The sequence below is a fragment of the Pholcus phalangioides genome, unplaced genomic scaffold (assembly GCF_987345545.1).
Source record: "Pholcus phalangioides strain wild (caught in Gottingen) unplaced genomic scaffold, Ppha-v1.0 ptg000004l_1, whole genome shotgun sequence".
NCBI lineage: Eukaryota > Metazoa > Arthropoda > Arachnida > Araneae > Pholcidae > Pholcus > Pholcus phalangioides.
Window position 1 is genome coordinate 44,693,741 of NW_028301597.1, and position 26,480 is coordinate 44,720,220.

The following is a 26,480-nucleotide window of genomic DNA, read 5'->3' on the forward strand; positions in this document are numbered from 1 at the left end:
TGAAAGCAAGAAAATTAAACCAACAGGGCTGAATTGCAAAACTTTAAAAAAAATGTAAGTGATACAGAAATTAAGTGTATGTGCATTAAAGAAAACAACAGTTCTGTATCTTTATCATGACCTCGAACTAAAGTTGTCATTGGGAGGTGATTATACCAAAAATTGTTTTGTTGTAAATGTTTCAGGCAATGAAAACTGATTAATATTTCACAATATAAACAAAATTAGTAAAAAAAAATTAAATTATTTAAAAGAAAAATGAATATTCTCGATTATTCTCCAATTTTTTTACATCCAGGAGAATATTCTCACCTCACATCTCTAACTATGTGTTTGTTCAGAGATTGAACAAGTTGGTCTGGAATCTAGGGCTTAATAAACAATTTGGGAACTCTATTCATCTCTCTACCTATACACGAAATGCTTAGGTACGCAAAATACGTGTGGTACGTCAAAATTCAAAACAAACTTTGAGGCCCTAAAATACTGGATGGCCTTTGCCGTAGCAATCTTCATTGCATTATACTTCATTGCATATACTTATTGCATATATTCAATATTTAAACATACTCGGAGTTTGTTTGTTAGGCTGGTATTACACTATAAAAGTTTGACAAATCCCTTTTATAAAACTAAAAAAAATCCAACCAACAAAGCTCATAGGTTACATTCGAGCAAATACAACCGATAATCTTATTGGTTGAATTTTTCAAGTTTTATAAAATGACATTTAGAAAACTTTTATAGTGTAATACCGGCCTTAGACATATATGCCGTTCAAGAAGAAACGTCAAAACTTAGTTTAAATGCGGAAATTGCACAGCTGAAATTTCCTTGAAATTTTCCCTTCCCCATATACAGTCGATTCCACTTACAGATTTATAATTTCTGATGGGTTAGAAATTCTAATAATGAATCATTATGCATTCACGAATTATTTAAGCTAATTTTTCCCCCCAAAATGCAGTTGTGTCATTGCGTACATGACTTCTCTGAAACGAATGGTTCAAACAAAATATTCTAAAATTTTTCTTATTATTTTCAATTCGGATATGATACACACCAACCTATATATATTCTTAATATATGCTGATATACAATTGAAAAATGATGGAAAAGATTGAACTCTTTCAACTTTGTGACTCAATTGTGTGGCCACTTCCTCATTACTACCTTTATCTGCTTGAAGATAATAAATGTAATGAAACTGCTTGCTATGCAATTTTTGGCGATTTTTATCGTTATAAGAATGTGTATTTTGGAAGCTACAAGTGATAATTCTGATTAAAACTACGTATAAACATTCACCCAAGAAAAATCAATTAGTAAATAATACAAATTTCATCCAGTACAGTAATTTTATAACATTTCGCCGTCTTCAAGCGCAGTTTGTATTGACTGAAAACAATTCATTGTATTTTTTTTATATGTTTATATCGCTTTTTCATTATTTTCATAAATTAAAAATTAATTAAATTGAAACATATTTATACTTCAATGTTTGAATAGCTATCTTTTCACGGGAAAACGGGGGGAGGGGGGAAAGGTCGGAAATGAAATTAACCATGGTCACAAGGGTGACACTGGCACGAGAAATGGTTGAAAGGAAGGGGGGGGGGGCATGGACAAAAAAGTCGTGTGGTACGGAAGCCCCGGCGGCTGTATCCGCTGATAGACACTATGAACGAGTCATTTTTGTGAAAAATAAACATAAAAGGGGGGAATGGAGCGGAAGTGATATATAATAATCGGATCGGGTTGTAAGGCCAAGAGCCGAAATTCAGGTTGTGAGAGAGCATATCGAAAGTTCTGGTTTACGCACCTATGTAAATAAAAAAGTGACTATAAATTATTCTCGTTGGATCTAGTTATATAACGTTACGTGAATCATATGTCTCGAACGCCAAGCGAAGCATCGTAAGTGTTAATTCGGTCTTTATCTCATCAAGCGTTCGTCGTGGAGAAATGGTCCTAATTTAAAAAAATGCTCAAAATGTTTTAAAAAATCACCTTGTATACAGTTTGGAGAGTGAAAATACAGTGCATCGAAAAATAAAGAAACTCTAATTTAAAAAAAAAATGTCGCGCTTCGTATGTATATTTGAAAATTCATTGATACATTTAAATTCAAAATCCGAGAAAAGTTGGGAAAGAAGAGCATAAACTAACGGACAATGCTCATTTTTCTCATTCATGCTGGTCTTTTCCTAGCTCCCCAGCGCAACCCAACCCGCAAGGGTAAAAGGCTTATATCCCTGGAGGGACAGAGCCTGGGCCGTGACTGGTTTGTCGGTCTTTTCCTAGCTCTTCTCCAATTTTTTGAATTCGAATGTCTCGGCGAATATATTGCTCTTAGAAACGTGCATTTTTTAGTTTTTTGGTCTCAGAAGAGACAGGGCCATAACTTTCTACATAACTAACTGGGGTTAGGACAGGGCGTCCATATAAAAATTTATATTTTTTATTTTGTGACATAATGTATTTTCACTCTCAAAACTGGTACATGGTGATTTTTTAACACATTTTGAGAGTTTTTTAAATTAGAACCATACCTCTACGATGAACGGTTGTTGGGATAACCAGGACTTGCATGACACCCCCAAGGGTGCGGACATCGGTTAAGAACCACTGGTTCAGGCTCATGAAAGTAGAAGAAACATCGCATTAACCGATATTCCACTGTACCCTATTATTTTATAAGTGGGCGCAACTTATCAAATGAGAAGTTATTTTCTGTAAATTATTAAGAAATTGATTTCTTGTATTAAATAAAAACGGTAGAATGTGAAAAAATATGATCAAAATTTACATGTGTAAAATTAGAAAGTAATATTCAAAGTCAAAGATAGGTGACGCTAAAAAGCAAAACTAATTTATTCAGGCGCACAAAATCGAAACTTAAACTGACTCGAAATGAAATAAAATTTGTCAACTGACCAAAATAAAAATTTAAAATTATATCAAACGATATTTCACTACAGCAAATTTCTCTATAATTTAGTTCAAGTATGTTAAATTTTATTAAAATAATAACTTCAAACATTAATTTCTCCAAAAGAACAGACAAACATATTCCTGTAATATTTATTTCAGAAATTAGTATTTTAAGTCAACAGCAGAGGACGCTAGTGAAACATTTTTTTTTTCTGGCAGGTAAATTCACATTTTTGATCACTCCCAATTTTATAACTAAATCTATATACTGTACATGTACAAAAAATTAATTTCAAGATGCAGTCACCCCTCTTTTACGGACGAATATTTTTGTCCCATCTCTGTCCGCAAATGAGAGGTTTTACTGTATATAAAGTTGATTTTCTGCCTGTGTGTCTGTATGTTCTCTATACAAACCTACAATTTTAGATCTATCATTGCCAAATTTTGCATATATACCAAACGGGATCCGACTTGAGCGATATAGGGTACTTTAAAAGTTCGTCAGAGCAAGGCAAATGCCCGAAATGGGCCAAAACTGTCGGGCTGCAATGATTTCCCGGCCTAAACAATGACTTTCGGAAAGTTTACTTGATGTTTTAGGAATGTTTACCATTGTTTTTTGGTTATCGTGGTTCTCAAACAATACGTTTCAGACATGTAGGTCTATATGCCTTTACAATGATTTGTCAGTTCTTTAATCCTGCCAATATAAATATAATAGTTTATATGCCTTTATAATGGCGTGTCACTTTTTTCAATCCTCTTCGTAATTGAAGAAGACCCGGGCAGCACCAGGTATTATAGCTAGTCTATACATATAAAATTGATTTGATTTCCTGTGTGAGTTTTATGTACAAATCTACAATTTTAGATCGATCGTCTCCAAATTTTGTATATATTCCAAACAGGACTCGCATTGAACGATAGGCTACTTTAAAAAATCGTCAGAGCTGGGCAAATGCCCGAAATAGGCAAAAAACTGTCGAGCAACAATGGTTTCTCGGCCTCTACAAAGAGTTTCGGAACGTTTACTTCGGCTACCGTGGTTCCCTAACACTGCGTTGCAGTCATGTACATGCCTTTCAATGGTTTGTCACTTCTTTAACGCTGCCAGTATTATGTACAATAGTTTATGCCTTTATAATGGTTTGTCACTTTTTCTATCCTCCCAGTAGTTGAAGAAAACCCGGCAATTATAGTCAGCAGGTATAAGGCTTTACAATGGTTTGTAGCGTCTTTAATGATGTCAGCATATAAGGAAAACCCGAGCAGCACCGGGTATTATACGTAGCTAGTTTCACATAATTTTTACTTATAACTACTGGTTACTTAACAGTTTGAGAAGTTTCATTTCCAAATAGGTTATGTTTAATATAGTTTCTGATATGTTTAGCTCCATTAAAGCAAACACTTCCACAACACACAGAAAATTAAGCGAATTAAAAATTGAGCACAATTTTAGTTCAGCACAGTTTCCAAGTCATTGTTGTGGTCATTTCTTGACATCATCGTTGTATTATTCCTTATGAAACCTATCGCTTCTTTTCTTACTTGATCAGCGGAATGCGTGTCGGCGAATACCAAAACATCCAGTACATTTCCCATGTCTATCTTCGAAATCAGAAGCTTCTCACAGGCATCTTTAAGGTCTAGTATTTGGTATTTATGGGCGGCTTCTAGTAGATCCATTGCAGATCGAAGCGTTAATGTGGGACGTTCGGAAGTATAAAGAAAAGTTACCAGGGCTCTGACGGTTTCATAACTAAAATCAGTTATTGTGATATGTTGTATTTTTCTCTCGATGGAAACTTTCATAGATTCTTTTGACGTACTCTCTTCTTTCTCCTCATTGAGATAAGATTCCAACATATTGGCAAAATGAGATGATCTACAGGATAATATGCACTTATGACATTTGATTTCTTTACCATCTACATCTATCACCACATCATGGGAATTGATGGGAAGTAAATAGTCCATGTCCTCTTCCTCTAGACGAGAAATCTTTTGTAAAAATTCTTCAGCGGCTATTGTTGTCGGATATACCTGAGCATGCACCGTCGCAAAAATCTTGATCGTGTTGTCTATTTCGTTAAATCGTAACGGAAATAAATACAATTTAGATTCACGCTCAGAAATAGAAAAATTGAATGCACCTTTTCTCTTCCCTATTTTATGAGAATTTTTCTTTATGGTAAAGCTGAATCTTGCGTAGATCTCGCGGTGCTCACTAGTTTCCAAATGAAGTTTCAAAGCTGATTTGAATTGATATTTCGTTATCTCAAGGTACCAAGAAGTTTTCGCTGGGACTTCTGGAAAGGTTTTGCTTCTTAATTTATGACTAACCTGCTTATGAAGCAGTAATTTGCTACACCGCAAGCGCGACCACTTGAATGTAAGTTTCCTCAAAACAAGCACAGTATAACCACCGAGGTCGGATTCTGGAATCGTTTCTAACGAAGACATTCCGTTTTCAGTCTCTCTCATCTCCAATCACTTCAAAGTGTTCGAAATAACTGGGAGGATATAATCAAGTTCGTTTCAGCCGAGTGGGATTCGATCAAAGGGTTACCAATGTAAATGAATGTTATCACCAAGAATTACTATCAAGAATTTCTTGTTAGTGATTTTTTCTTTCATCGTCACCGTCAACCATTGTGTCAGAGGTCCGGTCCAAAGGCCTACCTCCTTCATCTTTGGGATCCAGATAGATCTTAACTAGCAGGGGTTGACCCATGCTCTCTTTTTACTTTTAAAACAAAATGTGAGAAGAATATTTTAAGGAAGGGAAAACTTATATAGAATATATTTTCCACTTATTTAATTTCCCTTGATGGGAAAAAATTACCCTTTTTATGTGCTCGTTCGGTGACAATAGACAATGCCCAGAAAAATTCTCCTACGCTATCCTTGATTCCAGTGCCACCATCATGAATAAAATTTTTTCCCAGCTATCTGTCTTTCTCTTCCCTCCCCACTGCTTATTCGTAAAAATTTACTACCTATTTATTACGTTTCATTCTTTATATCCATCATTATATAGTTATTCCCCTCCGTTTTTCCCCAAAATCTTCCTCACAGATCTTAATTCAATACCCGCGAAATTACATTTTTCTCTTGTTATCATGATTTACTAGTATCAAATATATCCAATGCATTTATTATTATATGCCAGAATAAAAATTTAAATATAATCACTCGTACTAATTTTTACTAAAAACAAAAATTTTATACTCTATGCATTTTATCTTTTAATTAAGAAGTAAAGATCAATTCCTTTTCCTTCAAAAAGTGAATTCGGATGCTCAAATTTCTGTAAATTTCGTGAGTCGGAGTGTTTAAGAAAAATATTTGGTAAGTTTCAAAATTTCATGATAATTTGAACGTTCACTGGGCCCTAGCTCTCAGTGAAATTTCATGAAATTCGCGAATGTTGGTGAAATATATTGAAAATTTTGAAAATTATAATATCCCAGTTGTAAAATATCGGGAACATATGGAATCAATAATTAAAAAACATGTATTTATTTATTGTTTTTTTCTGAAGCGAGAAATTGCCAAAAAAATGGATCGAAAGGCATCATTTTTGCTTTCGGTTCTTATTGATAAGGAAACAAATCAAGGAACAAGACATGTACAAAGACCAGCCCACCACACCATTCATACATAGTAAAGCCAAGTGATATCTGATTGAAAAAAGAACATTGCGTCCATGATAAATACGGTTGTCATTAACATAATGCAGTAAAACACTGATTTCAAGTTTCCCGTTTCGTACGTAATATTTCTACTTATGGCGCAAACTAGTTATCCTCTCTTTTCAATACTTTTTTTCTTGGCAAAAATATCTAGCAGACTGAGTCACGTAATAAGCAAGTACAGTAGATAAAATTATCTTGCTTATCCGTTCTCAATAGCAACAACAGCGCAATAATGAATTACCATGATAAGCTGGTAGATAACAAGAACAACTTTTTACAAAATTTTGACGTGTGGTCAAAATTTTGTAAAATTCCCAGAGGATGTTTATAGGTGTCACAAGTTCGATACTCGGTTAGTCCTTGTCAGAAACTTTCCTGTCACAGGGATATAACAGAAACGGTGACATGACCACAGAAAAAGATTGCTACCGCAGGGAGTTCCACATCGAGGGGTTAGCGCACCAACCTCTCAGTCAGTTTAAAAAAAGCAGCCATTAGGAATCAGCAATTAATTGTAGGTTCCGGTCTAATTAGCCCTTGTGTGCAGAAAATTACCGTGTTGCGACAAAATGATCAAATAAGGACTTCATCCGATTTTGAGCAGGTGATTAGAGTTTTTCCCTTCCTGAAACTCCGAGGATAATGAACCGAGGAATAGAAATACTCGAACTTTTTTTTTCTATTGTTTATAGTACTTAAATTACAGTGGTGGAATGATAGGGCGAGGTGAAAAAACGGCTTAAAAAATGATTAAAAAAAACAGTCAGAATTTCTCCAAATGCTTATCAGAGACTACGAGTACAATGAGAAATGATATCTTGGAAACTCGTTCGGAAATTCACTACAATTTTTCAGTAAATTTTTTTTCTCTCTCTTACCATTACGATACAAATCGGGGAAAAAACTATATAAGGTCACTCCCATTTTTTCTCGTCACTTACCTAATTAGCATATCCTTATTGGCCAGGCAACATTTCTGAGCGCCTCTCAAAAAATTCGGCGTGGGTTTCTTTCGCGAAGCTCAGTTCATAAAAATGATACTAGACGAAAGGGTATGTCTCCTACAAAAAGGTTGATCCTCGTTTTAAAAAAGTGTAAATTAATTCCTCGAGAAATTGGATAGAATATTAATATTCCCAAGACTTTGCTTAATAATTTCGTTAAGAACGAATAATTTTATTCCGGGTGTAAAAGAACGGTTAGGCTATTTCAACAGATTGGTAAAAGAGAATAGCAATAATTCGAGACGTGAACAAAAAAAATTGAGAGCGTTTCAGAACTCTCCTGGACCAGTAGAAATGCCCACAATAGAAGATTAGGAAGCCGCATACCGTGTTCGAAAAAAAAAAATCTTCTTTGACCATCCTGTACGAGCACACACAGTGATGAGTTCGCTGAGAAACACTTAATTTCACAGGGGACAGACATGTGAAATTTTATAGTCTTTATATAAGTAGTAATCTGAAAAGATAACATTTACAGTTTCATTGCCTTAAAATTAAATATTTTTTAGCTAACTCCAATCTCACCACTGCGTGTGCTCGTAAAGGATGGTCAAGGAAGCCTTTTTTTTCGAGCACACGGTATGTGGCGTCGTAATTTTTTTTTTCAATATTCCAGTTCAATATCTTCTATTGTGAAAATTCGTACAAATCTTTCTTGGAAAAACTGAGTTTTTAATTGAACGTTATAAAATGTTCCAATTTTTTTGTTCATACCTTAAATTATTGCTATTTTCTTCTGTCAATCTGTGAAAGGAAACAGCCTAACATTTCTTTTATACCCAGAATAAAATTCGCTGTTCTTCAGGAAATTATTGAACAGTGTCTTAGACACATAAATATTCTACCAAATTCCTAGAATAATTAATTTACACTTTTTTTTTAAAAGAGGACGTTCCCTTTTTGTACAAGACAGCGTTTCTCAACCTATGGTCTGTGGACCGGTGGACCACTTCTGGTCCCCGACGATGGAAATGGTGGGTCCGTAGACAGACTTGATTATTTTAATTCTGACTGCATGTTTTTATTGATATTAGAGTAATACTCTTATATGGGTTCAGATAGTAAATAGTGGTTGAGATTTGCTTAATTAGAGGCAAAATTGTAACAAGATATTAAAAGAAAATTTTTTTTCTGTAAGTAATATCAAAATACAATAAGTATTTCATCGTTAAATTTGATTGTCAGTATCATGGCAATAAAAATACTTCAATTACCAGTTTTTAAATATTTATTAAAATAATAAATTGCATAATTAAAATTCAATATGAATCATTTAAATTTAACAATAATTTTATTTTCAATTAAAAACATCAAATACACTCATTGCCATAAAAATTTGCGCACCAAGAAATAATTGTGGGATCGAAACGAGAAAGTTGGCCTGAAGGTACATGTCGGGCAGATATGCAAATGATTAGAAATGCAGCGTGATTGCGCATTGCGTAATGCCACTAGAGGGCGTTGAAATTCGCTCTCCTTGGAGTATAAAACAGGTAAGCAGAGCTTGCTGGAATGTATTTAATCGTTTGCAAAGGAAATGCTGAGGTAGACATGCCGTTACGCCGCCGTCGTAAGACCATATGAGCAGTTGTCACAGTTCGATAGGGGAAGAATCATCGGGATGATGGAAGCTGGGTGGTCAGCTCGGCGAGTGTAGCTAGTCAACTAGGCCGTTCTGATTTTACTGTGAGGAGGTGTTGGGACCAGTGGACAGAAGAGACGTCATTTACACGGCGACCAGGTTCAGGACGCCCTCGACAGACCAGTCGTCGAGAAGACCGTCACATCATCCGAAACGCACGCGTAGAGCCAACTGCCTCATTGGCCGCTATCCAGACACAGGCAGCAGCTTCACTACGGGCCCCTGTGTCTTCCCGAACCATCGCAAGGCGCCTGGCTGAAGGACATCTGGTATCGCGGCGCCCATTACGTGTGCTGCCAATGGCACCCACCCACCAACGCCTCCGTTTGGAGTGGTGTCGAGCACGACGGGATTGGACTCCAACGGAATGGAACCAGGTCGTCTTCAGCGACGAATCTAGATTCAACTTGAGCAGTGATGACAATCGTGTTCGTGTGCGGAGGCCCCGTGGTGAACGCTTCAATCCTGCCTTCGCTTTGCCTTGCGATCCAAGCGCTCTTACTGTTCACTATTTACCCCGCGCAATTGTATCAGCTGCAGAAGAACGGAAAGAAAAATAATAGAAGTAAATGGTCCAGGAAATGGCTAATGAAAAGAAATCAGTACTCGCACGTGAAATTATTGAGAGAATTGCAAGGTGAGCCTGATGACTGGCGCAACTATTTGAGAATGGACTGTACTGCATACAGTCATTTGCCAAATATGATTACACCATACATTAAAAAAGAAGATACGTGCATGAGGAAAGCAATATCTGCACATGAAAGACTTTCAGCAACTTTGCGGTTCCTCGCCACTGGAAGATCTTGCAAAGACTTGGAATTCACCACGATAATATCGAAACCAGCTTTAAGCAAGATAATTCCCGAAACCTGTAGAGCAATCTACGCAGCTTTAAAGAAAGAATATCTGAAGGTTAGTTAATTCCAATTTTCAATTGCTATACAGATTTAAGTTCAATGTTTGGTGTTTGAAAACCCGGAACCTAGGGGCTGAGGCCATTTAATTTTTCTTCCCAATAAACTTTGTAAGAGAGCCTCGCCTCAATAATTCCAGAAAAAACCAATGAGATGCACCTTCCCTCTCTTGCGAACGCACTTGTGCCCCATATATACGGGACGACCAGCAACTTCCAGCCTCCCCAATATTTTCCTCAGGCCAGTGCCTCTGTTTGAAGGTGAACTTCGCCTCTATTGCTTCATTTCAGACGAACTGTAAATATGAAAATCAAGGGTTGACATATCCCAGCGGCCAGGTCGACTAAAAAACGGGCATTAGCACCAAAATTTTCCATGAGAGTTCCAACTTAGTAAACTGAGTTGGAATTCGAGGACTGCACAGAATTTTTGAAATTCATTTTAGCAGGTCTGCCAAAATGAAATGGGTGTCAATAAGTCCAAGAGGAAGAAGGAAAATAATTGTTTTGGATCAGTTTTCCGTCAAAAAACATATATGCCTAGCCCCTAAACAATTTGACTGGCATATAAATATTTTTGGATTTGTCAAGCCCTGATGAAAACAATCACAAAATAATAGATCTGCAAAATGAGCAAGAAATGGTTTTGTTTTTTCTTTTTGCGATTCCTTTATTTTCATATTTAAAATGGTATACCATTATAGATTAGCTAAAACGTGAAAATATACAAAAAAAAAAAAGGATGAACACGGGAATCACGGAATTTGGTGATTATTCAGACCGTAGTCTGCCAACGAACCTGCAACAGGTGTTGCAGAATGATGGTGATGAGTCGTATTGCGGAAAACGTAAATGTTGCAATGGTTGTGGGGGAGGGGGGAATGGTGATGATAGTGGAGGTGCAAATGGTGGATAGTTCGGGTTTGTATCAAATCCAAATATGAGGGCGGTGACGGGGTTCTTTCTCCGCCGTAACAATTTTAGATTGAATGCCCAAGGATTCAATTTCTCCCTCGAACAAAGCATCCCCTATTAGTTTTGGCGCAAATTTTCTTTGATGTTGCGGAGTCGATCGGCTACGCACTTCCCGAACCGATCAAAAGCATCCTCTGCATTCAAAGACTCCAATTTTTTACTGGCCATCGTTAAAACATTGACAATTTTATCATCGTTTGTGGGTGCTTTTCTCTTCCTGGACGAGCCCCGTGAGCGAAGCACACTGAATGCCGAAGTGCTCGAGTTTGCTGAAGTTGCCGCTGAAGAGGATGGTGTCGCCAAGATTTCTTGATCACTTTGACCCTCCTGAAAAAGATCAGACAAGCATACAATAGAATCTTGATAATTCTAGGTGAACGACCGAGAAAATCTCGGATTTCTGAAAATGCGGATTATCCAAAAAAGTCAGAGAAAACGTCATTTTAAGTGTGTGTGTGTGGGGGGGGGGGGAAATTATACTCTAACCTACTTCCATTCCACCACACATCAGCTTATCTGAGACTTTCATTCGTCACTAGATGTGAAATCACTGGCCGTGGTATATATAGCCCAGGCTGATAAGATACTAGCCTAAAGTACCAAAGGATGTTTAGAGGTGTCGCGAGTTCGATACCCGCGTCCTTGTCAGAAACGTTCCTGACACAGGGGTACAACAGAAATCGCGACATGACTGCAGAAAAAAAGTTGCTACCGCAGGGAGTCACCCATCGAGGGGTTAGCGCACCAACCTCTCGATAAGTATGAAAACAAGCCTGCCGTTCGGAATCGGCAATAAATTGTAGGTCCCGGTATAATTACCACTCGTGTGCAGAAAATGACCGCGGTGTGACAAAAATGATCAAATGTGAAATCACTTGGTTAAGTCTATTTACTATCAGTTCCACAGTCTTAAGCAAGATTTTATCGGAGGGGGGGGGGGAAAGTTTGTTTTTTACTGCGAAGATCATCTCGGCTGGGAGAAAAGTTACACCCCCCTCCTTGTGTATGCCGGATATTAATTGCTCTCTACCGCCCGAAACAATACTTGAAATTTTGAAAACATTCCTGTCAACGGCCTTGATTTAGAATGGCGCACTCATGTTGAGTACTTACGCAGTTTTCAGTTTCTTCAATTTTTAAGAATTCAAGTGATTGGTTTCATTCTCAACCAGAGGCGCCGATATGAAGAAAACATTGGAGGTGCTGGAAGTTGCTAGTCGTCCCGGGACTCAAGCAGAAGAGGGAGGGTCCATTGCATTGTTTCTTCAGAAACTATTGGCGGCCTCGGACCCCCTACAAAATTTATTGGGGGGAGGGCGAAAATGGCCTCAGCCCCCTAGCTTCCGGCGTCTATGTTCTTAACATAGGTATTCAGCTGATCATTCAGTTAATTAAATTTTTTTTTTTTAATTTTTCAGTTTCCCAAAGACTCAAAGGACTGGTCAGAAATAGTGGCTGAGTTTCAAAATAGATGGCAGTTTCCTCACTGCTTAGGCGCCATCGATGGGAAACACGTACAAATTGTTCCACCAAAAGGCAGCGGGTCTTACTACTTTAACTACAAAATAACTCAGTGTCGTTTTAATGGCCGTGGCAAATGCTAATTGCGAATTCATTTACTGCAGTGTTGGCACAAATGGACGTGTTTCTGACGGTGGAGTGTTGAACAACACAAAATTTTATGAGAAATTGATTACGTATGAACTACATTTCTCTAAATTGTCTACTTCGAATCGAATTCTTCCGTATGTTTTTGTGGGTGATGAGGCATTTGCAATGCGTCCTGACCTCATCAAGCCTTACAGTCGTGACGTATTGTCTTTCGAAAGAAGTATATTTAATTATCGACTGTCGAGGGCACGACGCGTTATCGAAAACACGTTCGGAATTCTAGCAGCAAGATTCCGCCTTTTCCATACACCTATTAATCTGAAAATTGAAAATATAGAGGATGTGGTTCTTTGCATGCTGCACACTGCACAACTTTTTGCGAAGGATATCGCCAACATCGTATACCCCCAGTGGCAGTATGGATGTAGACAACATTTTCCCAACATTCTGTGGAGTTGGTGACAGATGTGACCCTGAAGTCATGCATGATCTTCAGCGGGGCCCGCGGGGCAAACTATTGGAAAGTGCCAAAATTGTTAGACAATTTTAACGATTATTTTAATGGTGAAGGGGCAGTTCCTTGGCAAGAAGAATGTTTCCTTGCCTAGAAATAAAAGTTGACTCGGGAAAATGTAATAAATATGTCGTTGCAAATTACGCAAGTGTTTTGTTGTTTTTTTGGGTGCGAGTGTGTACCTCCTCTTCTTCCCAACTTTTTCCCATCTATTCTGAGATGGGAGGGGTTCGAATTTCTCGAGGCCTACGTAATTTAATGAGTATAATTCACGGATTACTTAAAAATAAAATTATAGGGATTATGTACCACATTCGACTAAATCTGCCGGTGTTTGTGTGCGCGCGAGAAAATTTAAACTTGATTACTTACTTCTCGTTCGGTTCTTTCCAAAGCTGCATTAACTTACAAGCGGCTTTGGTTCTTTCCGAGGCATCATCTTCCTCAAAAGTTTCCCTTGGCGTCCTCGGGATATCTTGATCTTGCAGGAAATCAAACAATTCGTAGTACCATAACAATGGCTTGTAAACTTCCTCCTCTCCTGCCCCTGAGGCGGCTGATTTTTTTGACTTTGTTCAGCTCTTTCTTAAACACACATCTCATAGAGCTTATCTTTTTCGTCAGTTTCTCTGTTAGCTGTAAGGTCAATGTCTTTGCATATGATGAACTTGTAAAAAAGTACAGTCTTTTTTTATTTCTGTCCGCATAATCTTTACTTTTCACATGCCACAAGCAAGGAAAACTCCTATACAGCTCGATGAATTCCGTGAGAAAATCTCTCGAGCATCGTCGCAAATCAGACATAATTTAATGTTACAAAATCGATGAAATCAAAATTAAATCAAAATACGAAAAGATATAAGAAATTAACTATCCAAAAAACGAAAATTACCCAACAAAAAAAACGTTGGCGCAGGGCAAGAAAAATACGTGCAACTGAGGTCAGTAAAAGGCAAGAAGTGCCCTGAAATGTGCCTTCTGATTCGTGGATTGTATACTCCCTTGAATGGGCGCAGGCCATTCCAACTTTCGGGGGTCCCACAGTTACGCAAGTTTGACCGTTTTCTTCGAAATGGTGGACAATGGCATTGTCCCCTAATTGCTTACTATTAATCCGAAATGGCCTCGGTCCCATCCTCCTCGAATTATCGAGATACTACCGTAATTCTCTGCTCGAGTAAAAATACCACTGTCAAAAGTGTCTCGATAAGAAAAACGGATTATGGCGTGTAAAACATTTCGTGCTGCTTCATCCCGAAATTCCGTATTTACACAAAGTTTTTGGTGCCAATACTGATCAAAAAAAGTTTTTGACCAGTTCAACAATATTGCATATCATGAAGCTAGAATACAAAAAGTACCTTAGTTGTACAGCCAAACGCGGTTAAAACGATATCGAAGATTCTGCGAAATTTTTTTGGTACAAACGATTCGTTCGTCATTATAAGCGAGGCTGACGTACTTCAGATTTTTTTTGATCAAAAATGTAATCGGATGCAATCAAATAAAGTTATTCATCGACCATAATTGATCTACGACAGTACGGTGAATTGGGATCATAAATACGAGACATCAATTTTTGCTAAAAATATCATTAATTGTAAATAAAATTATCGAAAATTGGGAAAAATGTGGGGGGGACACTCGCGAAAACAAATGTCATAAGGGGTCATTCAAGTATTACGTCAGCAAATGTTTAGCCATTTTTGACCCCCCCCCCCCCCCACCGTCAGTAAAATTTCGTCAACACACTGCCCCTCCACCTCCTATCACATAATGGTGGGATGAGAAACGTTCGTGGAAGGGGGTCATAGGGGGCTCGTGCACCTACCCCCAGACGAAAAAAAATTACAAATTTCGAAATAAAATTCCTTTATATGTTATTATAATCAATTTCTGTTACTTAGTTTCCTTGCTATTTGAAGGCTAAGAAAAAAAAAACTCTTTCTTTTTCAGAAATTCGTTGCGACGCACCCTTTAAGCCATACATGGTAAACCCTTGCCCGCAGACAAAATGTGGCCCTGAAGATTATCTGATGTAACTTGCTGCCTCAAACCCAATTTTACAAAAATAAACTAAGCGGCACATTTACAGACCCCTCAAATGACCTGTGGCACAATTCAAGAGCATTTAAGTGGCCCGTGGCATATTTTCAGATCACTGAAGTGGGTGCGTGTCACATTTAGAGATCCCTTCAGTGACATGTGGCACAATTTTAGAGCACTTAAACGGCCCCCAAGTGCGTCTGACTGGGAAAAATGAATTCAGGAAATTAAAATAAAATACAGTGGATCCCGCTTATAACGTTTTTCAAAAAACCGCCATGAGGAAACGTTGTAAGCGGGAAAACGCTTTTAACGGGAAATCTCAATTAGAATTACCTAGACCCCCAAAATTAGTTGCATCAAGCGGGAAAACGTTATAAATGGGAACGTTATAACCGGGATTGACTGTACACGAAAATTCATTCCATAAAAAAGGGTGCGAGAAGGGAAAAAACTGACGACAAAACGGAAACTCACCCTTTTATCGTAGGATTTCGCGGAAAACTATTGCTCGGCCACCAGATTTTTTGACGCGACCTTGAACCACTTGACCTTCGATTTTTTTCCGTCTACACGACACCATCTTATCGCAGACACTCCCTCTTTTCCCCAAAACGGACGGCAAAACGGTGCGTGTAAACCCATGGAGGAAAGAATAACCTTCCTCCATTATTCTTTCCTCCATGGTGTAAACCGGCCTTTACGATACACGGTCACCCCTAATATTGATCCATGGCACAATGACAGCCCAGCGGTACGTCCATAACATCCTTCAGCCACATGTGTTGCCACTCATGGCAGGGCTCCCAGGAGCCATTTTTCAACAAGACAATGCTGGGCCACACACAGCAAGGATGTCACAAGACTGCCTCCGCCACATTACCACCCTTCCCTGGCCTGCTCTATCCCCAGATATGTCACCAATCGAGCATATTTGGGATGGCAAGTTGGACACCCTACGAGGTTGGTCGAGCTAGAGGCGCGTTTACAGCAACTGTGGAACGAGATGTCTCAGGACATCCTACGGAACTTGTCAAAATCAACACAACACAAATCCCCAGTCACCACCGGGGACGGTCGCAAAAATTTTTTGCTCCCAAATGATAGACTAAAATTATCATTTCAAGGCCCGTACTCAGTCGGAGCCATATCAAACAAATAATCACAATTTCCCCCCATTCTTTTTCTAGTTAACTAAGCTTTGCAATGGATCCCTCAAACGACTGTAAATATATCCCCGTGTGTTTCTTTCACGACGTGATAGAGCAACCAAACAACCCCGGTTGGCGTAAACTCACGGCGGAAATTCGCAGCAAGAAATCCACAGCCGAGCATGTTCTGTCCATACAAGACTTCTTCGAAGGCATTCATGATGACTACACCAGCCTGTTACAAGCTGACAGCATGACGTCTAAATCGTGCAACAAAGGTCTCACCCTACAGAATGCCTTCCTGGACTTTGGGAAAATCGCAGAAACATCGGAGCCAAAGGAAATCAAACGCCTTCAGCTTCTCACAGAAGGAGGTATCAAGTACCTGATCAATTTTCCGAGCCCATGCTTCTACGACGAGTACCCTGGACTAGCCGCCAGAAAAAGACTTGAAATCCGTAAAAAGCTGAAAAATCTTGGAATCACCAAAACCGATTTCAGACAACAGGAAAAAAGCCAAAACACCCCTGGCCCCTGCTTCGAAACTACTAACGAAGCCCACAGCACAGGAGTTATATCGGAACCACAGCGACAACTCTCCCGGAAAAATCCCGGAAAAGAAATCGACTCCGGAGAACTTCAAATAATCCCAACGGTTATCTTCGAAAATACGACGAGAGCCTTCCCACAATGCCTTGCGGCGCAACCGGCAGTGTCCCGACAGCCGGCCAAAACGGACCAATCAAAAAGCGTCCCTGCAAAAGTCGCCACTCCCACCCACGTGAGTGACAGCTCACAACCACCGCAAGGAAACAGGCCAAGCTTCGCCGTATACATCTCGGCAGACGACCGCTGGTTTCAGCTAGCCGACCCCCTTCGGAAACTTTGTGCACACGACTTCAACGTTAAGCTTGAAAACGAACTCTACAAAATTTCGTTCCAAAGCAAAAACGATTTCAACTGTGCTACAAAATTTCTCCGCAGCAACGAAGTCGATATTCCCCAAATCGCGAACAGTGACCAAGAAAGCCAGAGCTTCGTTCTCAAAGGCCTTGGAATTACAACACCTTCTTCTCTAATCGAAAAAGAACTTAAAAACCTTGGCTTCTCGGCCCTGAGCATCACACAGATGTCATCCAAAAAAAAATCCACACGACGTAGAAAACTTCCACTTTGGAAAGTCACACTCCCCCGTGACCAGACGTCCCGCAGCATAATCGAAGTTTCCTCACTAAAATTTATCACCGTCAAATTCACCCCTTTTCGACGCTCACCAAGACGGCCCACACCAACCAGATGCACTCGCTGCCAGCGGTGGACCCATCGAGCCGAAAACTGTGAGTTTGAGGAACGATGCATCAAGTGCACTAAAAAGCATACGGGACAGCCATGCTCGAACATCTTCGGAGTCCACCAGCCGACCTGTGTGAATTGCAAAACTGGAAATCATCCAGCCAGCTATAAGAAATGCAGTGCATACATCGCTGAACTAAAAAAAATACGAGCTAACCACCCGAAAGCCCAAGACAGTGCACCCGTTTCCAGTGTCACTCAACGTAACATCGAAAAAAACCCCCCAGTTTTCGTGCCTCGCAGTGTTCAAAAAATATCATCGGCACCAAGAAAAAAAATCTGTGTCTCTCCCACGCCACCGTTGCAACAATCCACCGTTAAACCGCTCGATCCAAGAAAAAAAGACAAGTCCGCAGAGAAAGTGAATTCAAACCGCAGCGAAAAAATCGACTCTACGGACTTCCGTCCATCGAATGGATCTACCGACTTCCAGAAAAACTTAGAAAAATCCTCGAAAGCCCCAGCCGAAAGAAATGCCCACGCCGAGAAGCAGCCAGAAGATGCCGAACCCTTGACGGCAACACCGGCCGCCAACCGTGCCGACCTCTCTGACAGTTCTTCCACGTCAGATGACAGCTGCCCAAACTCGACGTATTACATTTTCGAGTACGCAAAATTATGCTTCGAGGACTCTCTACAGTTAAAAACGAAAAAAGAAAGGCAAGCGGTCTACGAGAAATTTCTTGTCGAGGCAGGAAATATAATCAGGCCTAGCTAAAGCCTCATCGAAGCTGCATTATTTAATCGGATTATCTCACTATCTTTTTTCTTTTTCCTTTCCCCATCTTTGATCTGTCTTAATCAAAAAAAAAAAAAAATTATAAATATTTTGTGAAAAAAAAAAAAAAAAAATCGTGTTGTGAACATATTTAATCGTTTTTAATCGACTTTAAATTTTCTCTTCTTTTAGTCGTTTGTCGAAACTCTATCATTTTTCCCAACTTTGTAATAATCGTACTAATTCTATCTCTGCTTTTCCCTGTCTTTGCTTATTTTTTACTGTATGAAATATGTATCTTTCCAGATCCCAGCCAATAGGGAATCGAGTCAGCGTCTCAGCCAATGAGAGACGCCCTGGCCAACATCAAAGCGTTGCCCGACCGGGCTTCTTCACAAGCGAAGCTAATATTACTAATAACGCAAGGCAGTGGCGGCATTTTTTCGACGTTAAAAGTTACATAATCGCCAGACCAATTAATTGACCATTTTTCTTTTAAAAGAGGATTTATTCCCAAACCTTCCCTTCTCATACATGCACTTTCACAACTACACATACATAACTCTCTTGTCTGTCCCTTCATCGGGGGTCCCCAAGGGGCCCCAGCCCTTAAGTTGGCTAATGGCCCATTCTAAGGGCCAGTCACCATCGCAAAATTTTAAGTCTGGTCTGGTCTGGTCTGGAACTTGTATGCCTCAATGCCCGCTCGTATCGCATCGTGCATTCGCGCTAGAGGGGGGTCCAACAGAGTACTAAAACTTCTGTTCATCTGTACTTTTTTCTACAATAAATGATCCTTTTTCTCGGATTTTCTAATCACTTACTTATATCAACGTAGTACTTACATGTGTACAATTTCGTTTCATTTTGACGACGACTTCTGGGTGCGCAAATTTTTATGGCAATGAGTGTATATTTGTAATTCCGATAAATTTTAAGAAAATTGATTGGCCGCCAAATATTCTGTATTCGGCCAAATCATTATTTGTCCCATCTCTAATTCATACATTAAAAAGCTTGTTTATTTTTAGCATTTTTTAAATAAGATATTCGATTTCGTGGATAAAAATTAATAGATGTAAATTAATAACTAAAATGCAATGATGATGGCTGATAATTATCCCTAACTTTTTAATCATGTCAAAATAACAAAATAATCAACAAGATTTCGTGATTAAAATTAAATCATTGTTAATTACATTATGCTTAGAGAAAAAAGAAAAGAGCCGCTAACTCACAACAAATAGTTTCTCACCTGAACGTGGTGTGCCATTGAAATTAATTAAAAAAATTATACCATTTTACATCAATAATTAATTTGATGCATCAAAAACAAAAATAGGTTTCTCCGATTTGCATTCTAATTGCAGAGCTCTGGCTAGAAGTAAGTCTCGAAGTAGATCGGGCCTAACCATTAGAGGCTCGTATTGTTCGGCGTGATTGAAATCCGTCAAATTCCTGCAAATGAAGTCCATGGCACGTTTCTTGATTTTGTGCGCAGAAAGAATGTCCGCGTGCAACAAAATATTCAACGCATTCGATAAGTCGATCTCCAGGATCACTTGCTTCTAACAAGCGTTTTTTAGTTCCGGTATCTGGTATTTGTCGGCGGCTTCGAGGAGACTCAAGGCAGATTCTACCGGTATTTTCGGGTATTTGAACGTGTACAGAAACGTAATCATGGCCTTGATGGTCTCGTAATCGAAGTCGGGTATTTCGATTCGGTTCTGTTTACTCTCACGCAGACCGGAATTGAACATCGTGGAGAAATAAGGCGAGCTCCAGCACAAGACGCTCTTGTGACATCTGATTTACTCATTATCGACGTTTACCACGATGTCGTTGAAATCACCGCTCCGCAAGAAAGAAAAGAAATCTCGCGTGGCCTTGTTTTGAATATTCTCGAGCACCGATTCCGAATGTATCTCAGCGTGCAGTGTTACGCAAATTTTGAACTCTTCGTCTTCTTTCATTGAATACAACGGCAAACTACAGAATAAATGCGAATCACTTTTGTTGGTTTTTGAAAATAAAAAACAACGATTTTCTCTACTCACTTCGCTATCACTTTTTTTTACGACAACAGTAAACTTCGAGGCGATTTGATCATTCGGACATTCTTTCAAACAAATGTTCAGACCAAAACCGTTACCCAAATTGCCGTGAAAGAAACTTTCCAGCACAAGATACCAGGAAATTTCTGCCTCCGGGTCAGGAAATATTTCGCTTCTTATTACACGATCCCTGACGTCACATTTACGCAAGTTCGTCCACTCAAATTCAAACTTTTTCATTACAAGCACGGCATAATTTTCTGGATCGGTAATCTTTTGCAAGAAGGAAGACGATGTGTTATATTATTTTGGAGTCTGTGCTTCGTTTCTGCCGAAGAATACGTAATATAAACATCAGCGAAAGATGAACTTGTTGTGACTACAACTGAGGGAGCCTTCAAGACTTTATCTACAGAAGATAAAGTCAGGGTTACCGTACAATAAATTCTATTGTCAAAATGCTGTTTCGTTTCATTAACTCTCCAAGGGCGTTTTTTCCTCAAATCAATCACAAAAAAAATAGGCAGCGATGAACACAATGCCGCAGTTATTTTCGCGAAAACGTCAATCGTGTGTAGAGAGGAAGTGGAAGTGAATTTAATTTTTTTGTACTATAAAATGCTGTGATGGGAGATTTTTGCTTATGCTTAGATAATTATATGAGCAACGTAAATAAAATGTATATAGTATATACTCCACATCAATATTTGGCCCATACGCTATTTTCATAATTTCCCCCGTTTTTTGAATTCAAATATCTCAGCGAATATTGCAGTTAGAAACAAGGAATTTTTTTTCCTTTTGATGGCGTCAGGAGACACAGGGCAACAGATTTTAACCACTACCCTTACGAGCTATTCCCAAGAATTTCAGATGATCTCTATTAGACGCATTGGTAATAAATATGGTAACCTTGTCCTAAGTTACTGCACGTTACAAAAAGGAGAAAGAAAAAAAAAACAAATAAAAGGTAAACAGTAAAATAAATAAATAAGTGAGTAAGTACGAAGTAGATTTCTCTTTTCACCCACACCCTACCTGTTCTCTTTCACTCTTAATAGGTGTATAGTAGAAGGATATATCACATGTGGGAAAAGGTCATTAATAGGACGGAGGTAAAGAGAACAACTTACAAAAAAGAATAACTTTGTTTCATAAGGGTTACAACAAAGCTCCGCGGTGATCAGGAGAGTGGAAAGAAAACAGAACTTGTTTGAATTTATTCCACTGGCGTTTGGACGCAATATTACGTCCTCGTAAAGGGGTTTTAATTGGGCTTTTCAAGACAGGGTGACCAAATCGAAAGTTAATTGTATTTAATAACTATACATCCCCTTGCAATATGAATGACGCATCTGAGGTCCAAACGTTATTTTGATACTGTTTCTGATTGGAAGTATGCTTCTAGGATCAACGTTTTATCAGTAATTTGCGACCACGGGATTTAACGCATCACCATGTATGTATGTTCACGTCAGTACTGGGCATTGGTTTTGGGCCCGGTGTTTTTGGTATAATTGTCTTTGGAATTTTACGTTCTACGCATTCGGTGCCGAATTTTTGTAATTCTGGTTGTACTTTGCACTCACATATCGCGACATTTTAAGAAAATCTTGAAATTATCAAACTTTTTCAAATTCGCAGCTTTGTATCATTCTGAGTGTTAGGGAGACAGTCTTGTGTGGAACTCAAAATGAGTTGTATATTACACATACTCTCTTCTTCGATATAACACTTGGCTAACTTGGATCGGATTATTAGTCACTGAAATATTATCTTGTTCATGTACACATGTCGAAGCCGGAAAGTCGAAAATATTGATGTTCACTTTGCGCGTGCGCAGTTCGCAACGTCCGGCTGCCTCGTATGTCGAGAAGTGGTAATTACATAAACTTTCATCCTTCTTTAAAATTAGACCAAGATGTCTTCGCTATGTCTATTTTTAGCCGAGGTATTGAAGTTTGAAATTACTTCGACAAAAACTGTCACTCGTTTGGGAGCGATTGACTCCCCGCACCGCGCATCGATTTTTAAAGACGCTTCCACGTCAAAATAAAATAAACAGGGAAAAATTTAAGATGGCCTAAATGAACATGGTCGTAAGGGCAACCCGAAGCAAGCAAATTAAATGTGTGGACAGATTAAAACATTATTCCCTGTTACTACATACTATATTATACTATATTACACATTCCTCTGCGGAATTTCTATCGAATCGGTATGTGTGTTCTGAGCAGGGGCGTAGCCAGAAATTTCGTTCGGGGGGGGGGGGGGGGCCCAAAGTGACAGAACAATGAAATTGGCCACCTTTTTCCGGTCATTTTCTCACATTTCGGGGGGGGGGGGGAGGACCAGACCCCCAAGTCCCCTCCCCCTCCTCGCTACGCCCTTGGTTCTGAGTGTATTTGTGGCCCGCTAACGTATTCATGCAGTCAGATTATTATTGCTTATTTCGTGTTCCTCTGGTGCTGCCATAACGGAAATTTTTGATCCTAATCCAGGTCTGTTCAATGTTAGTGGTGCTGCCATCTTACTTCCATATTTTAAAGCGAAGGTGGTAAGTGCTTGAATTTTCATGTTGTGTAACTATCGTGTTGGAGGTCTGCCCGCTCTCTGAGGAGATACTTTTCAACTGACAATTTTGTTATTCAAGACACCGGCTCGTATCCACCCTTTGAAATTGGAAAACCGCAAAAAAACCAACATCAGGCTCTAGGTTATTTCTTCTATCTCTAGTCCTACAATGCTAGAGCCTTTTTGCTGGAAGTTGGTTTTCTGTGGTTCCCAACTTCAAGGCGTGAATACGAACCTATCTCCCCGTTAAAAAGTCTCGCCACAGAGAGCAACAGGCCCACGACACTAAAAATATTCAAACAGCAAACTTCCCTCACAATTTATAATATAGATAGCACCACTAAATTCGCACACAACACTATATATATGGTTACCAACCATCCTCCTTTTTTACGTCATTTCAAGGGTCCTCCTTACGTTTCAGAAAATTCACCCTTTCGTCCTCCTTTTCAGGTTTCCAGAATTTAGTTTTATTTTTTTTCCCCACTTTGAAACAAACATCTCTTCATCGATACGTTTCTTGTGTTTTTTTCTTCACACACGCATTCACCAACAGCCTTTCTCAGTTTTCGAATCTGGTAACCCTACTAAATGTGCACTCAGACTGTTAGGCACACACTCACACTTCCGGCACAACTCAATCGGTAGTAAACTGCCCATGGCGATAGACCGTAGTTGCGCTCCGTTTGAAAGAAAGAAAAGAAAGCGTTATAGCACAGAGCGGCGAATTCGAGAAATGAGTGGTCAAGAAAATTAGACTAGAATGAGAGAAGGGCGGCGAAACCGTGCATACACCTCTGCATGCGACTCTAAAACTGTCTCTATGGGAAAGAATAATCTATAGAAGTAGTATCCTCATCAGACTAAGGAGAACCTGCTTCCCTAGGCGCCTTTCTTTTTCTAGTGATATACATTGTATTAGGATTGAATGACCTCACTACTTCTCCTCAAACGCATCAAAGTGTTCTCCGACTGTATTCTACGAAAGGGAGGTAAATGACTAAAATGCAATGAAATTTCTGAGGCGCCTGGAAAATTAGTGGGCCCTGGGCACGCACCCCGTTTGCCCATGCGATGAACAGACCCTGACCACAGGGATGGTTGCTGCTTTGCGTAGGGTCCGCTTATGTCAATGTCTTTGTTGTGATCATGTTCGTAGATGATGATCATTTATGACATCAAATTGAACAAAATTATAAATTATATTTTTACGTGATTTTTCCCACCCGTTAGATTTATTAATTTGGCGACGATTAAAAGACATTCGAGCGATAATGTGCCAACATGTGGATAGCGGGATTCGAGTTTTTTTTATACGTTTTATTCATTGTTTTCGATTTTACTTTCGGGTAAGAACATTGAGATAAATTTTGTTCATAGCTAATACTCATTTAGGGAAAAGTTGGGTTTCAGAAATTACAATCACTCAATAATTTGATGGAGGGGGCGAGGGGAATGGAATGATCGGCAAAAATGGATTTCCCGCCAAAACTGAGGTATTATAATGAACTCGATTTGCACCTGAAAGCGGGGGGAAGGATGCAATTGTATGAAAATCCTTTCATCAAAGCGGAATAATCCACCAGCACCATTCCCAATTCAGTGTTTAATAAATTCACTGATATGCAATAATTGAATAGAGAAGTCCTGCGTTTTGAGTAAAGTGTAGAAACATGACTTTCCAGCGGGGGCGTAGCCAGAAATTTCGTTCGGGGGGGGGGGGGGGGAGGACCAAAGTGATAGAACTTAGCCAAATCTTTATATTCTATTCATCTTTTTCCTCTTTTTTGGTCATTTTCTCACATTTCGGGGGGGGGGGAAGACCAGACCCCCCCAAGTCCCCCCCTCGATACGCCCTTGCTTTCCAGTGACATTTTTAGTTCTTACCCCCTTTCCCCAAATACGGCTGTTGGGCCACACGAGGCGCCGCTTTAAGAGCGGCACGAAATCCGAGATAAAAGGATAAAAAAAAATATTGCAAAAATGTAAGAGGAAAAGAATTTCGAGGAAGGTTGCCGAATCCAAAAAAACGAGAGAGCGGATAATAATTTTTTAGAGCACACAAAAATGATTTCTCTCCGTTCTGGGAGGCGCACCAAATCCGAGATAAAAGGATGAAAAAAATATGGTTTTTTTTGGTGAACACCAAAAATTGGACCCACACGGGTAGAAATTTTGTCTTGAGACGCTCCTGCATCCCTCCCTCTTGAAATGGGTCCATAATTTCCATTGAGAAGAAGGTGCTTGAAAAAATAGTGGAACTCGGTTATAACGACATGAATTGTAATGACATCTCACCTATAATGTTGACATTCGGTGGTCCCGGCTGATTCCCATAGAGAATAAATGTTAACCCCTTTACGATCACGGAGAAATATTTCGTCCAAACGTCAGCGGAATAAATTCAATCTAGTTGTCTGTGTCTTTCCTCTTTTCTCACCATAGCGAAAATTTGTAACCCTGTGAACTGAAGTTTGTTTTTTTCTTCCCCGTTCTCTATAGCCCTGTTAAGTGATTTTTACCCGTCCCCTCATATAATGTATCTTTCTACTATGTACATGCAGTGGCGGTCTTAAGGCAGTGCGACCGGTGCAATTGCACCGGGCGCCAAATGAGAAGGGGCGCCGAAACGCGTTAAATATAAATTGCCTTAATATCCAACCAAGAGGTGTGTGGGTGGGGGGATATGGACGATCACCACACCAAAAGTCTGATAATAATGTAGAATGAATCTGTAAGTATACTGTACTGTCCCGTATTTTACGGGACAGTAATAACTAGCAAAAATTGCCTCAGACACATCACTCTGGATTTTTGCCTGGGAGGGGGGGGGGGTGCTGGCTACTGTTTTTTCACCGGGCGCCACTAAGTCTAAGACCGGCCCTGTGTACATGTAAGAGAGAAGGAGAACACGTAGAGTGAGGGTGAAATCTATTGAATATTCTGTTATCTAGAGTTGCCTATTATATACAGTTTTCCCTTTATTTTTTCTACCTTTTTCCTTCCATCTTTTCTTTCCCCTTCTTTTTATCCCTAAGGTTAGGTTAGGACAGCGGTTCTCAACCTTTTTTGACTCGCGGAGCCCTTTTCAGTATGTAATTTCTATGGAGGAGCCCTTTTTTGTACATAATTTTTATAGCAGAACCTTGTAGGCCTCTCTTATTTATTTCTCTATCAAAAATTTACTGATTCATTTTATTTTCCTCGAGTCACCGCGGAGTACCAGTTGAGAGGTTAGACCTGGGTTAGGACAAGCTGACCAATTTAATCGCCGATACGTCAAT

The 26,480-nt window shown here is 39.3% G+C and overlaps 2 protein-coding genes across 2 annotated transcripts; one reads left to right on the top strand and one right to left on the bottom strand.

The window, feature by feature from the left end:
- Nucleotides 1–4,395: 4,395 nt before the first annotated feature.
- Nucleotides 4,396–5,403, bottom strand: LOC149087660 (protein roadkill-like). The gene has a single exon (XM_089231940.1). The coding sequence runs from the start codon at nucleotides 5,401–5,403 to the stop codon at nucleotides 4,396–4,398; it is 1,008 nt and encodes a 335-aa protein (XP_089088066.1).
- Nucleotides 5,404–9,872: 4,469 nt separating this feature from the next.
- LOC149087661 (uncharacterized) lies at nucleotides 9,873–12,779 on the top strand. The gene is made up of 2 exons (XM_089231941.1): nucleotides 9,873–10,199; nucleotides 12,594–12,779. The coding sequence occupies exons 1-2, from the start codon at nucleotides 9,873–9,875 to the stop codon at nucleotides 12,777–12,779; spliced, it is 513 nt and encodes a 170-aa protein (XP_089088067.1).
- Nucleotides 12,780–26,480: the final 13,701 nt, after the last annotated feature.

Coding starts and splice junctions, on each gene's coding strand:
- LOC149087660 (XM_089231940.1), bottom strand. CDS start 5,403: ATGTCTTCGTTAGAAACGATTCCAGAATCCGACCTCGGTGGTTATACT.
- LOC149087661 (XM_089231941.1), top strand. CDS start 9,873: ATGAAAAGAAATCAGTACTCGCACGTGAAATTATTGAGAGAATTGCAA. Junction 10,200..12,593: donor TAAAGAAAGAATATCTGAAG/GTTAGTTAATTC, acceptor TTAATTTTTCAG/TTTCCCAAAGACTCAAAGGA.